This window comes from Cydia fagiglandana, chromosome 10 (assembly GCF_963556715.1).
Source record: "Cydia fagiglandana chromosome 10, ilCydFagi1.1, whole genome shotgun sequence".
NCBI lineage: Eukaryota > Metazoa > Arthropoda > Insecta > Lepidoptera > Tortricidae > Cydia > Cydia fagiglandana.
The window spans coordinates 13,346,010-13,360,077 of record NC_085941.1 but is presented as its reverse complement, the minus strand read 5'-3'; the positions used below and the strand labels follow the sequence as shown (position 1 = coordinate 13,360,077).

General features: G+C 42.5%; 2 protein-coding genes across 2 annotated transcripts; one reads left to right on the top strand and one right to left on the bottom strand.

Annotated features, from left to right (window-relative positions):
* Positions 1 to 796: 796 nt before the first annotated feature.
* On the bottom strand, positions 797 to 2,881 carry LOC134667919 (3-ketodihydrosphingosine reductase). The gene is made up of 3 exons (XM_063525339.1): positions 2,274 to 2,881; positions 1,552 to 1,793; positions 797 to 1,203 (listed from the first exon to the last, which is right to left on the bottom strand). Exons 1-3 carry the CDS (start codon positions 2,815 to 2,817, stop codon positions 997 to 999), a joined length of 993 nt encoding a protein of 330 aa, XP_063381409.1. The 5' UTR covers positions 2,818 to 2,881; the 3' UTR covers positions 797 to 996.
* Positions 2,882 to 3,234: 353 nt separating this feature from the next.
* On the top strand, positions 3,235 to 13,254 carry LOC134667917 (baculoviral IAP repeat-containing protein 7-B). Its single transcript, XM_063525337.1, has 10 exons — positions 3,235 to 3,857; positions 4,910 to 5,055; positions 6,117 to 6,239; positions 6,613 to 6,829; positions 8,236 to 8,397; positions 8,713 to 8,784; positions 10,062 to 10,164; positions 10,659 to 10,803; positions 11,821 to 12,118; positions 13,120 to 13,254. Exons 1-10 carry the CDS (start codon positions 3,453 to 3,455, stop codon positions 13,240 to 13,242), a joined length of 1,794 nt encoding a protein of 597 aa, XP_063381407.1. The 5' UTR covers positions 3,235 to 3,452; the 3' UTR covers positions 13,243 to 13,254.
* The last annotated feature ends 814 nt before the right edge of the window (positions 13,255 to 14,068 follow it).

The following is a 14,068-nucleotide window of genomic DNA, read 5'->3' as shown; positions in this document are numbered from 1 at the left end:
GTGCGGCTCCAATATTTTAGCGCACGCACACGCAAGCCAGTGTGCACAAGCGTTTAATGTAAACTAAACACCTACTGTTAAAACCCAAAGGTTTTTACAATTTGTCTGTAGGTAATTGAAGGGATTTTGATGTGAATTTTTTATGTTATTACTAAAACATTGTTTGTTTCTCGTATAAGTGATTTAATCTTAGAGAAATAAATATATTTGAACTGAACTGAAGCTGGCTACGCACACATCTGCCGCAGGGCAGGGATTCAATGCTCAATTCAGCCCCATTATATATAACAACATTAAAAGCCATTGGGAAACTCGCTTACCTACCTAATTATTTACTGTATCCTTGCGCAATAATTTAGAAATCAACTGGACTTCCAAAAGAGCAAGTGTTATAAGGTCATCATTTTATAGAAGTTTGACTTATATTATAAAGTAACACTTACACAGTCTGGGTTATCAAACTCGCAGCTTGTTCTAACTCTATACAGAAATCCCAAAATTGCACTGACCTTCGCACTAACATCATCAGCCCTGCAGCAGGTGTAGCTGATGGCTTAAAGTAAACTCAACAATATGTATTAAAGAACGACTTATGAACTGAAAATAGTTATATTAAGTAACTCTTCTTATAAGTATTAAATAAAATGTGTACTTAAAAGTTTATTAGTATTACAACATGACTAAATATCTAATAAGCACTTAATAACATCAATGCTTGTGGATGCATAATTAAATACCAAAATAAATTAAGTCAGTCAGTAAACAGCCATTTTCTTCCTAATGGACCACTTTGTCCCCCTCATGCCCCTAACCCTTTCCTTTACAATACCAAAACTTTAGCATTACTCGAAGTTTGATATACATCAATACAATTTATCAAAAATATCAATAAATAGTATTTCATATCTAAAAATGCCGCAAATACGGAATGTCAGGAGCACTTCCGATTATTACAAGTTTTTTAAATCCACAACATAACTGAAACTGTGACTTATCTTATTTATTCTTTGGAGTCTCCTTTTTCTCTTTCAAACCGTCCCAGACTATTTTGTGGAAGGACAACAGCACACCAACCACGATGGTCCGTAGAATCCCCATGCAGGATATTTGCACCAGTATTTGGCTCAAGCTGTCTATGGACCCGCAGAATAGAAGAGACATTAAATTACCACTGAAGCCGAACACTGAATACTTTCTTCCAGTCTGAAAAAAAAAACTTGATTTAGTATGAAAATTTAAAACAGATTCAAAAGAAACAAATAAATTATGATTTCCATTTCAAGTAATTTTGTCTTTTGTGTTTGGAATAGATTACTATTTCACAACCAGCATTACAAAATTAATAACTTAAGTCTCACTAATTGATTTAATTTAGACATTAAACCAATTGGCAATAATATGTGACATTGTCTATGAAAAGGGACCACATTGTTGTTTCCGCCATTATTAACATTGCTTCAATGTAAACACAATGCCGCACAACGCTACATAATTTCATCGTAATTATCGTCTTTGTCTCCTTAAAATATGTATAATTAAACAGGATCTTACCAAAGCATCATGGACCATTTTCTTGCCAACCATATCCGCTGACTGCAGCCCACCACTTCCAGATATAAGCATAGTTTCCTTAGGCTTTGTCAAGTTTTCATTCTTCAGGCCAGGGGTGTCTGTGTCTGGCGGGAAGGCCAGTGTCAGGCGCACCCCAGTGCCTAGCAGTTCCATGAATAGAGTTTCAGCTAAGCCTCTAACTGCCCACTTTCCACCACTGTAGGCACTATAGCCGTAAATGCCTGAAATATAAAAATATACAATAAAGTCGGCACATCATTTTTGAGTTGTTAGAATTTCGATTTTATTTTAATTAATTAAATTTCAATTTCAATCATGATGATGATGATGATGAATCAAATTTCAAACCAATATTTATTATATCATAGGCACTAGTTTACTACGCACTAGGCAAAACATCATTTATTTTATATTAAAAACTAATATGTACTTAAAGGAATATACTCAAGGAAAAACATCCAAATATGAGAAAACAGACATATTTAGGCTAATCACACAAATAACTATCACATAAACATATACCTACTAAAAATTGTTTAGTTAAAATTCTTCATTGTTGTACTTTTTGACAAACAATAAAGAATATTTTATTGCTATACTTACAACTGTTTAGGCCTTACAAGGTTTCAAACACCACTAGCTAGGCTAGGACCCATGACTACCATTACAGTTACTTTTACATTAATAAACTATACACTTACCAAGCAATGCAGCTTCTGATGCTACAAATACGACAATCCCTTCGCGCCTCTGCTTCATTCCAGGTAAAACATACCTTGTAGGATATGCCGTGCCAAAGTAATTCAAATCAATCATTTGTTTAACATCCTCAACCTTCATTTTATCGAATTCTCCACAAATGCACATTCCGGCAGAATTTATTAGCATAAAAATTGGACCCACAGAAGTTTCTAATTCGGACAAACATTTTGATATCGCGTTGTAATCTGATGTTACATCTAAGGCCGCGAATTGTATCTTTTGCTCTTTGTCCGTACATTTCGCGACTATCTCAGTAACTGCCGAGGTCAGTTTGCTAACATCTCGACCAATAATTGTGACGTGGGCTCCCAACCTGGCTGCTTCTGCTGCTGCAGCTTTGCCAATGCCACTGGACCCTCCGGTCACAACTACATGTTTACCTTTCAAATCGGTGTAAACAGTTTGCTTCTCTGATGAATAATATACGGCAAAAGCTAAACCAACTATAACAGCTAATATTAAGAGACCTATTATAATATACATGACCGAAATATTTTTTTATCGGTGATTTGGGTCGGGTTGAGCGGCTTTTTACAAGCTTTTTATTGTCAAATTTGACAGTTACACAATACACAATCGCTTTTTTTTGTGGTTTGTTGGTATGGACCAAGGACCAAGCCCAAGCTTAAACTCAATGCCAAAGTTACCCACAGCCACAGTCAATTTTATGTTTGAAATCCTCTTCACTTCATACCCTAGTTTTTTCGGGCAATCGATTTTTAAGTTTTATAACTTACTAGTCATATTCCATTATTTTGACCAAAGTCAATAGCTGTAACAACTGACAGCCAACTGACGACAGCCGCTAATATTCTGTGTCAAACGAAATGTAAGGAAGGGATGTAGTCTATGGTCGATCCTCCTAGGTACGTGAAATGTCAAACTTTACTTTAGTCTCGTCAGTTTCGTCATTCATTGCTTAAGTTTTATTTTATTGTATTGAAATCTTACAAATATTGTCCTTTCAACATTGCTGCTATGTGATTATACGTTTAGAAACAGCACTACTGAACATAAATCAAATCAATTTGATGAATCAGTTATTGAATACATTGTAAACAGTGCAAGCAGTGCTATCTAGAGTTAGAGTGCGAAGTTTTTGTTTTATTTTAGAAAAAATGAATTTAGAGATTAATAGATTAAATACTTTTTCAAACTGGCCCATGGGAGCCCCAGTAGATCCGATACGAATAGCGAAGGGGGGCTTCTTTTATACTGGGCAAGGTACAGAGGTGGAGTGTTTCAGTTGTGGTGGAAAAATTTCACAGTGGAATTACGGTGATCAAGTTATGATGCGACATCGGCGGATGGATCCCAACTGTCCATTCGTGGTGAACCCGCAGATGGCGGGGAACGAGCCACTCGTCTTGGATCGCCCGTTCACCGCCCAGTCAGCTGCAGTGCCTGTGTCTGCTTCTGTCCCTGATGATCTTGTGACAACATCGCAAGACGCTGGGCCAACTGAAGAGGATGAAATGTATAAAAGTGATGCTCTCAGGCTGCTATCTTTTATCAATTGGCAGGTATGATAAATGAATATGATTATGGTTTGTTGTTTATAAACAATGCTAATTTTATGTATTATTTTATTTATTAATCTTATGAATATGGTAATATTATATTGAATTAGCGACAATTATCTAGTTGTATTCCTTATCTTGAATGAATGTTAATTGCAATCTTGTATGATCTTTTAATTATCTTTGAATGTCAATTGAGGCAAAAGCTAGTTATCTACATTACCATGCTATAATATTCTGCTATAAGTATATAATTTTACAGCCTTGACTTCTAACAAAGTGTCTCGGGAGCAATAAATAAAAAAAGAACTAAGCAATTGGAGTTTTGATTGTCACATTTCAAGGTCAACATTGTTTATCGAATTATGGCCAAGCCAATCAGCTGACAAGCACAGGAAATTGCAGGGCTGATGACCTTGCTTGTACAGTCGCCATCAGATATTTCGGAGCGGCCGAGGTGCTCAAAAATATCTGAACATGCACTTTAACATCTAGTCAATAGAGGCGTGTTCAGATATTTGTGAGCACCTTGGCGGCTATGATATATCTGATGGCGACTGTACAAAATTACCATTCTAATGAGTATAGATAAAGATAGTTTATTATTCAACTAGGCATATTACAATGCGCTTATGAACATCAAATAGAGCTACACACTACAACGGCTCCAACCCTACACCTCAGCCTTGAGGAAATTTAAATGCCCGCTCTTCCTTTCCCTAGTCTTTAATCTTTGGTATCCCAATATAGGACCGGCAACAAACTATAGTTCGTTTTTTTTATCATTAGAAAGAACTTGCAAGAAGGTAAGCAATCTTGACATGTCTCATAATTGAAAAACGCTTTTTTAAAATCAGTAACTATTACTTATGAAAGCAGAAGAATATAAATGATCATATTAGTTTTATAATTGTTACATATTTGCCGTAACTTATTTTTAAAATGAGTTTTTCAATTAAAAGACACATCAACATTGTTTACCTTATTTCTAATGCTAAAAAAAACGAACTATAGTCATAGTTTACCTCAATCCAATTCAATTATGATTTTTCTAGGATGATTCAGTATCCAGAGAAGCACTGGTCAGTGCAGGGTTCTACCATGCCGGGGAGGGGCGGTTACGCTGCGCCTGGTGTGGGGGAGAGTTGGCCCCTTTCAGAAATCTCGGCTCTTTAGGAGCACCTGTAGATATACATCGGAGGTAAGGGCGGTGTAAAAAATAGTGCTGGTGTTTGTGTGATAGTTTATCATAACAGCATTGTATGTAAGCAATGTTATGGCGCCATTTAAGAAAATTAGATTTACCCTCTAGCTGCCCAGAGGCATATAAAAAGTCTCCCGTTCCATTCTAATTTGAATCTTTATTTTTCCATCAAAATTGCATCTGACTGGCACGTTTTTATGTCTAGGCGGCTAGCGGTTAAACTATACCAAATATAGTAGGAAATATGCAGGGAATTCCTTATTGGCAATAAGGAGAGTTGAACAAGTTTATTAGGAACTGGAGTCTCTTATAGAGGTATGACTCGTGTGTGCAAATCTGAATCACTGGCCTTTATTGCCTTCATCAGTGCTAAATGAATGTTTACCATTGTGGCTACTGAGCCCACAAAAATATTTACGATCAAAATTTTTGACGCTTAATCATTTCATTTCTTTTAAGAGTAATTTTATGTGGAGGAGGGTGCTTTACTGTTGATATGAGGAATTACACATTCTTGAAATTAGTACTAATAGTAATATTTCTTGCTAAAACTTCTTTGACCATCACTAACGCTACGTCTTACGTAGGCGAACAACGCGCGAACGCGGCGCGGCGCGGCGCGGCGAAATCAATCCTTTGATGCCCATAGAAGTGTCCTACGTAAGCGATCTCGTTGCGAACGCGGTGCGGCGCGATTTGCACGCGAATGTCAGGCGGCGCGGCGCGGCGCGGCGCGGCGGCGGCCGCTTTCGCCGCGCCGCGCCGCGCCGCGTTCCGCGTTGTTCGCCTACGTAAGACGTAGCGTAAGCAGCACATGGAATGACTCAAGTCGTCATACCGTCACAGTCCTATATCGACGGACGCCTCCGTTTTCTAATGAACACTTAGATGCCCCACGGAAAAATATACATACATGTAAAAGGAAAGTTTTAATCATGCCAGCGGAACTCTTTACCGAAACGTGAATCGTCGAAACGTATACAACACAGCACCAAGGTTTACGAATGCGTGGTCACGGCCAGTTATGTAAATAGTTCATAGTATTTTACCGTTTACAGGTATTTCCCGCGGTGCGATCACGCCCTCCGGCTAGATAATGCGTACCGCGCGTCCAACATATCGCCGCCGTTCTCGCCACCACACACCCCTCAGGTGGAGTCGCCACGGAACTCCGTCATGTCGTAAGTGTTTTTAATTATTGATATAAAAATCGTACGCAAGTAATTATTAACCTGGTGGAATTTTACCTTTCTTTCAGTTTGTCTATGCGGGTTAATACCGATTCTAATTAAGTTGTAAGTATTCTAGTCTGCTTACGAGTTAGTAATAAGTAAATGAAAATCAATCCCAGTAATTATGTACCTACAATTTCTTATGACATCACGTCTTAATGTATTACAGTGAAGGAGCACTTCACAACTCGCGTCTCCTAGCGCAGACTGGAGAGAAAAAGAGTCATATTCCATAAAAGTGCGTTATAGCCTGAATCTACTAAGTTTTCAAAACACTCATCGTTTCATTTACCGGGAACATAATCATAATATTGTATTCCAGTGAAGGCGCACTCCACAACTCACGTCTTCTAGCGCGAAACGGCCAGAACTGCACCCAACTGGGCGTGGTAGGAGTCTCCGGGCCCGGCGTGCAGCACCCCGCGCTGGCGAGCCTGGCCGCGCGCCTCGCCACGTTCGCGGAGTGGCCGCAGGGCCGGCCCCAGGGACCCGACACTCTGGCCGAGGCGGGATTCTTCTATACCGGACAGGATGACCAAGTAACACGTGCACAAATTATGTCATGAGTTTTAAGCTAATATTCTTATTGAAATCGATTTTAGTCGGAACATATATTTCGGTTTTTGAATACAATATTTTACTTTAGGTACTCATCGCTCAATGTAGCCATCTTGTAAATCTTAGTAGCAGGAAGTATAGAAACTTCCGAGGGTACATATCAACAAATTATTTCTTCATTAACAAAGATGACCATCAGGTTGATCACTTGTAACTTAACAACTATAATAATTAGTTATTCTATTAGACGTTTTCAATGTTAGTTCCCGATTCGCCGGATTCTTGTTTCGCCGGGTTTACTTTAAGACGTCACAATCCGAGTGTACGAGAATCCGGCGAATCGGAAACTAACCGTTATTAGGGTTCCGTAGTTTAAAGCTTTTGATAGGCACAGATTTCAAAACTGGCTTCCGTTTGGGCTAAAGGCTACGATCATGCTCTTGAAAAAATCTGATACTTGTTTATACAATAGGGTTTTGTGGAATTTCAGATTTTGAAGTTATGACGACCTTGAAATCACTATGGGAATTTCATTTGATTTGAAAATACATTTAGATAGAAAATAAAAATATTTGTGCACACATTTTTTTTACAGATCTATCTAATCCAATACGTTTTGACATAATATCAGTGATGCATTTTCTCAATAAAAACATTTCAAGGAAGTCTAATGATAAATATGCAGCTGGCCTTAACGGCTTCCTTATAAAAGTAATCAGATGGGACTATTTGCAACTCGATACTGTAAGCTAGATGCTCAACCATTGAAGGGAACGTGTTTATCTATAATGGACATTTGCACGCATGGCGCATAAGAACTTGTTCTTGTTTTTGTGGCCTTTTTGAGTATTTCGCTTGATACATAATATGTTTATTTATAGACAAATAAATACTGAGACGCGTTAAGTAGTGCAATGTATTGTAGCCGCAATTTTACAGTATATACTTGGACAAAATTATATACTGCCCCACCACTTTCTTTTCACGAATAAAATAACTTAAAATAAATAATAAGATTGGTAGACTAATGGCACAGAATAAATAATAGTACTAGGTCCAGAAGACTCACTCTCTAACAAAACGCGTCTGTTGCGATCAGGACAGATAGGCCGCTAGGTGGCGATAGCGCCACTCGCGGCTTATGGCCAGCCACCAAAATTGGTGTGGAACGGATGTACTTGTAGCTACCTGTTGCTTTTGCAAAGCGACGAAATCGCGGAGTGCTAATGGCGGTCTTATCGCTAAAAAGAATCAGTACAGTATTTATACTTTCTTCTGTAATTAGTGGTAGAAAAGAATAGGTATCAGTAGTGATAAATTAGAAGTTATCAGCCTACTTGAATATTTTTTCATTTATTCAATAACCATTATAACGTCTCGCCGCCAGGTTTGCTGTTTCTACTGCGACGGCGGGCTAGGAAAGTGGGAGGCAAGCGACGAGCCGTGGGCGGAGCACGCCCGCTGGTTCCCCAGCTGCGGCTTCGTGCAGCTCGTGAAGGGCGCGGACTTCGTGGCCCAACACCGTAGCACCCAGCTGCCACCGCGGGTGGTGCGTATACGATAGCAATAAAGCTATCTATAGCAGTGGCGGCGCGTCAAACATATCCATAGGCAAGCCGGGCCTAATTTGGCTTACATATTTCCTTTACAACTCTACTCAAACGTCCAAAAACAGGCAAGCCGGTGGGAATCGGTTTTTATGGACGCGCCGCCACTGATTTATAGTATGGCTGCAATGTTCGCGAAACTGTCTTTTACGTACACTCTGTACGTGCTATCGAGAAATAAGGTTGAACGCACAATGTTTGACGCAGATCCAAATCGAAAATATACATTTAAATACTTATATTTTTTTTCCTTGCAGACGTCCGACGACAGATCAGTTAATATAAGACAACGAAATCCATCAGTAAATTTTCCTGTCAATGAGAGCCAGGTAAATATCACATGCAATGCTATTTTTGCGCATTTTTGTTGCACGAAAGGCTTAATACTTAAGCTTGAACCCGTGGGATAGTGATCAACATCATGCATCATATTGCAGACGGTTTATGGTGTAACAACGGAGAGACACCGCTTTTGGTGGCTTAATAGATCAATATGAGACTGATATGGTCCACCGCAGGCCTGACAAGGTACTGAAACGTCTTGTTGTTTTTCCCTCTTGTCAGTGAGTGCGGTGAATCAGGTTTCATCACAAACCTTGCGACCCCCAACAACACTCCGTTCGTTGTTCTGCGAACCTCCTATAAACCTACTTCTGCCACAGAATAAATAATAGTACTAGGTACAGAAGACTCACTCTCTAACAAAACGCGTCTGTCACGATCAGCACAGATATGGCCGCTAGGTGGCGACAGCGCCACGCGCGGCTTATGGCAAACCCCAAAATTGGGGTCGAACGGATGTACTTTTAGCTACCTGTAGCAATGCGACGAAATCGCGGAGTGAGCCACGCCTGCTTCTGCTGAATCTTTCACCGGAACATGGGACGCAACAGAAAACGGTCACCAAAATTATTTTCAGCTTTGAAGATTTTTATTATGTGTATTAGTTTGTAAGGTGCCTTGCTGTGGCCCTAGTTGCCTGAAAATAAATCACTAAAATATACCTTAATCCATTCGTGAATGTCGAGTCTAATTGTATTAATTTTTCTCAAAAATGGACGGCAAAGTCGACTTTGCCGTCTAAAAAATAGGTCGCGAAGCGCGGAGTTTATGGTCAGTCAAAAATTAAAAAGTTAAAAACATTGCAGTCTCGATTTTGGGACTGCAATGTTGCATACAAATTCCATTATTTGTCGAGTTCCAAACTTTTTAAAAGTTCAAATGGCCATATCAAATGAAGGCACAGGCCCATTAAACAGCCAAACAGATGATTAGTACCGCGACTATTTAGTTGTCTCAAATAGGTTGGCGTATTTTCGGCAGAAAAATACACTTCTATTTTTTTATTAAAAAAATAAAAAGGCGGCAAGGGCTTTTCTCTGTGAAAATATATACGTAAGAACGTTGCTTTTGTAAAATGTTTCTATGATATTTATGTTTCTTGCACCATTTTTGAGAAAAGCACTATATATGACTCGGCTGGAAGGCTACTTGCTGGCTTCGGATTCAATTAAACGGACTCCCAAGGTCGTCCGTTTAAAACGAATCCTCAGCCTGCAAGTAGCTACTTCCGAGCCTCGACAATAATGTACTATTAATTTATCAGGTAGAGGAACAGATGGACTCCCAACAGGCGCTGGTCGCGTTGGGAGCGGGCTTGGACGCGGCGCGGGTGCGGCGCGCTATAAGGCGGCGGCTGCAGACCACTGGTATGTGCCTCGAATATTCGAATTTAAACTGTTGTGAGACATACTAACATTGAATAATTTTACATTTTTTTTTTTTTTTTTGAGAAAGGAGACCTAGGCTCTCCGAAACATGTCGCGCGAGTGACTAAAAACAAGTGAGTCTAAACCGTAAAATTATTCAACCTCGAATATTGTTACAGTGTCACATTCCTTGATGTATGTACTTACAGCCACGTACCCCGGTATCCAATTTTAATACATTCCATGAAGTAGTTCTCGTATTTCACATTTTATTGGACATTATTAAACAAATTGACCAAGTCCCACAGTAAGCTCAATAAGGCTTGTGTTGTGGGTACTTAGACAACGATATATACATATTTATAAATACCTACATAGAAAACGCCCATGACTCAGGAACAAATATTTGTGTTCAACTAATCACACAACCTTACCAGAATTTCAACCCGGGACCCACTAAATATACTGCTACAAGTAAAAACATGAATCTTCAGGGTTGCCGTTCACGTCATCGGAGGCGCTGATCGACGCGGTACTGGACGAGCAGCTTAACGAAGAAAGTTGGGGAGTGAGCACCAACCAGCGGTTCGCTAGGGATATCCTCGCCGAGGCGCTGAGGGAGTTCGCCCCCGCTGCCGGGTAAATATACAACCCGAAGGGTATTCTTCTTCATTCATGCTGCCCGAGAGACATGTTGAAAGCAGTATTCACAAGAATGAAGCTTTTATAACGGCTCCCTGGTATACTAGTTTTAAAAGGGCTAATAGTTGCAACTGAATGAAGAAAGTTGGGGATTAAGCACCAACCAGCGGTTCGCTAGGGATATCCTCGCCGAGGCGCTGAAGGAGTTTGCCTCTGCTGCTGGGTAAATATTATATAATAATAAATATAATATTAATTATTCTTTTTAATTTGTGTTGATCGAAACATATGTTTTAAGCAATATTCAGAAGAATCTTCTTCTTTCTCTTTGCCTTATTCCCATTATTTAGGGTCGGCTCTCTTCTTTCTCATGCGCCAGGACCGTCTGTTCTGAGTTGTCTTTGGGGTAAGTTGGGCTCGTTTCAAGTCGTGGGTCACTGTAGACCACCACGTGGCTTTAGGTCTTCCTTGTCTGCTCGCTTCCCTGTTCGGCAATGCCAAGGCTTGCCGAACTACGTGGTCTTCGGGGCGTCTCATCACGTGGCCGTACCAGCGAAGCCTGCTTTCCCTGACTTTGTGATGGGTGCAACTTTGTAACGACCTCTGATCAGGGGTGCGAAACTCCTGACTTCGGCCAAACTCGGCTCAGCATGCTCCGAGCAATTATTAGGGTTGGCACCACAAGGAAGTCATTCCTTTTGCGTACACGACCACAGATAAGATAATCAGTTGAATTTTGACAACCCTAAATAGCCGAAAGGGATAGTGCCAAATATTAGAAAGGGATAGCATGATTCGACCCTGAACCGCTGTCAATCTTCGGTTTTGTAGAAAGTTTCCTTTCTCTACGGCAGTACTATTATTTATTCTATGCTCTGATGTTAATTTTTCACTTTATCGAGTCTTTTCACTCAAAATAATAGTGATACTTATAACAAGAAACCTAAGTTATTTTCATATCATATCTAACGGTAACATAAATTCATTAATTTTATATTAACATTATAATTCCAGATTAATACCATCACCAGACTGCGACCAAACATCTCAATCAGAAAGTTCCTCGCGATCTCGGACGCCCAACGAGCCTCAACCCAGCCAAGAAGTCATAGTAGCACATGCTGATACTAGTCAAACTGCCAGAGACCCTGTCAGACTAAACAGTAGAGTTAGCAATGACAGAGACAGTGATAGAACTGACAGAGTGGAAAGTGAGAAGGAAAACAGTCCAGTGAGGAAGAAATTGTCTTTGGAGGAGGAGAATAGGCAGCTGAAGGAAGCGAGGCTGTGCAAAGTGTGTATGGATAGCGAGGTGAGTGGTCTCAGATTTTTTTCATTCTTAAGAGCCCATAAATGTGCACACTAGCGCCACTATTGAATAGTTGTGATTATTTAAATTTCTCTTCTCTTCTTCTTTTTAGCCCTTTTCAATGTTTGAGATGTAGGCCTTAAATTTTTGCCACTCTGATCTATTTTGTGCCCTTTGTACCCATTTTGATCCAGCTGTTCTTTTGATGTCGTCATACCAACACATCTTTGGTTTTCCTACTGAGCGTGACTCTCCCCAAGGTCTCCACTCTACCAGCCTCTTACACCACGAGCCGTCTTTCCGGGCGACATGTCCCCCACTTTAGTTTCGCATTTTCATCTGGTTACATTAGTGACTTTGCTATGTTCCCGAAGCCACTTGTTTGTTTTCCTGTCCCTAAGTGAAATTCCTACCATTCTTCTTTCCATCACTCTTTGGGTTACTTGTAATCTGTGCAAGATTTCTTTTGACCCAAGTTTTCGCTCCGTACGTAAGTAGGTTTTAAATTTAACGACAGGTATTTAAAAAAGGGGGCCTCTGCGTACATTTTGAATCTTATTACAATTTCCATAGGGGCTGTAATTCAATAACCGATGCAGGTAGTAGTACGTACCGTTTTACTTATCTTTTCTCTTTCTTTGTGCGGCGTGTCGCGCACGCAACATGCTTTCGATCCGCTTGCACAATCCGATCCGGCGGTGGAGGCATCTGGCGCGCTCGTGTCGTTCGCGACGCGCTTTTAACACCTTCGCATTCCGCTGCAGCGTGACGAAGCCCTTAACCGTACGCTGCTTTACTCCGCTACTATAGGGCTTCTAAGGGCCGGTTGCACCAAACTGTTCGTATCGTTAAAGAGTTCGCTAAATTTTTATGTATGGAAAGTTTCATAGTAAAGCGCCGGGGCGCGCCGGCTGACGTTGATCATTCTGTCAAATGTGGTTGGTGCAACTCGCCTTAAGTCCGTAGCCTTCCGATGTGATTGTAATAGTGTGTGTGTGTGTCAGGTGAGCGTGGTGTTCCTGCCGTGCGGGCACCTGGTGTCGTGCGCGCGCTGCGGCGCGGCGCTGGCGTCGTGCCCGCTGTGCCGCCAGCCCGTGCGAGCCCTGGTGCGGGCCTACCTGGCCTGACCGAGCCGCCGCCAGGTCAGTATAGTGTGTGTGTGTGTCAGGTGAGCGTGGTGTTCCTGCCGTGCGGGCACCTGGTGTCGTGCGCGCGCTGCGGCGCGGCGCTGGCGTCGTGCCCGCTGTGCCGCCAGCCCGTGCGAGCCCTGGTGCGGGCCTACCTGGCCTGACCGAGCCGCCGCCAGGTCAGTATAGTGTGTGTGTGTGTCAGGTGAGCGTGGTGTTCCTGCCGTGCGGGCACCTGGTGTCGTGCGCGCGCTGCGGCGCGGCGCTGGCGTCGTGCCCGCTGTGCCGCCAGCCCGTGCGAGCCCTGGTGCGGGCCTACCTGGCCTGACCGAGCCGCCGCCAGGTCAGTATAGTGTGTGTGTGTGTCAGGTGAGCGTGGTGTTCCTGCCGTGCGGGCACCTGGTGTCGTGCGCGCGCTGCGGCGCGGCGCTGGCGTCGTGCCCGCTGTGCCGCCAGCCCGTGCGAGCCCTGGTGCGGGCCTACCTGGCCTGACCGAGCCGCCGCCAGGTCAGTATAGTGTGTGTGTGTGTCAGGTGAGCGTGGTGTTCCTGCCGTGCGGGCACCTGGTGTCGTGCGCGCGCTGCGGCGCGGCGCTGGCGTCGTGCCCGCTGTGCCGCCAGCCCGTGCGAGCCCTGGTGCGGGCCTACCTGGCCTGACCGAGCCGCCGCCAGGTCAGTATAGTGTGTGTGTCAGGTGAGCGTGGTGTTCCTGCCGTGCGGGCACCTGGTGTCGTGCGCGCGCTGCGGCGCGGCGCTGGCGTCGTGCCCGCTGTGCCGCCAGCCCGTGCGAGCCCTGGTGCGGGCCTACCTGGCCTGACCGAGCCGCC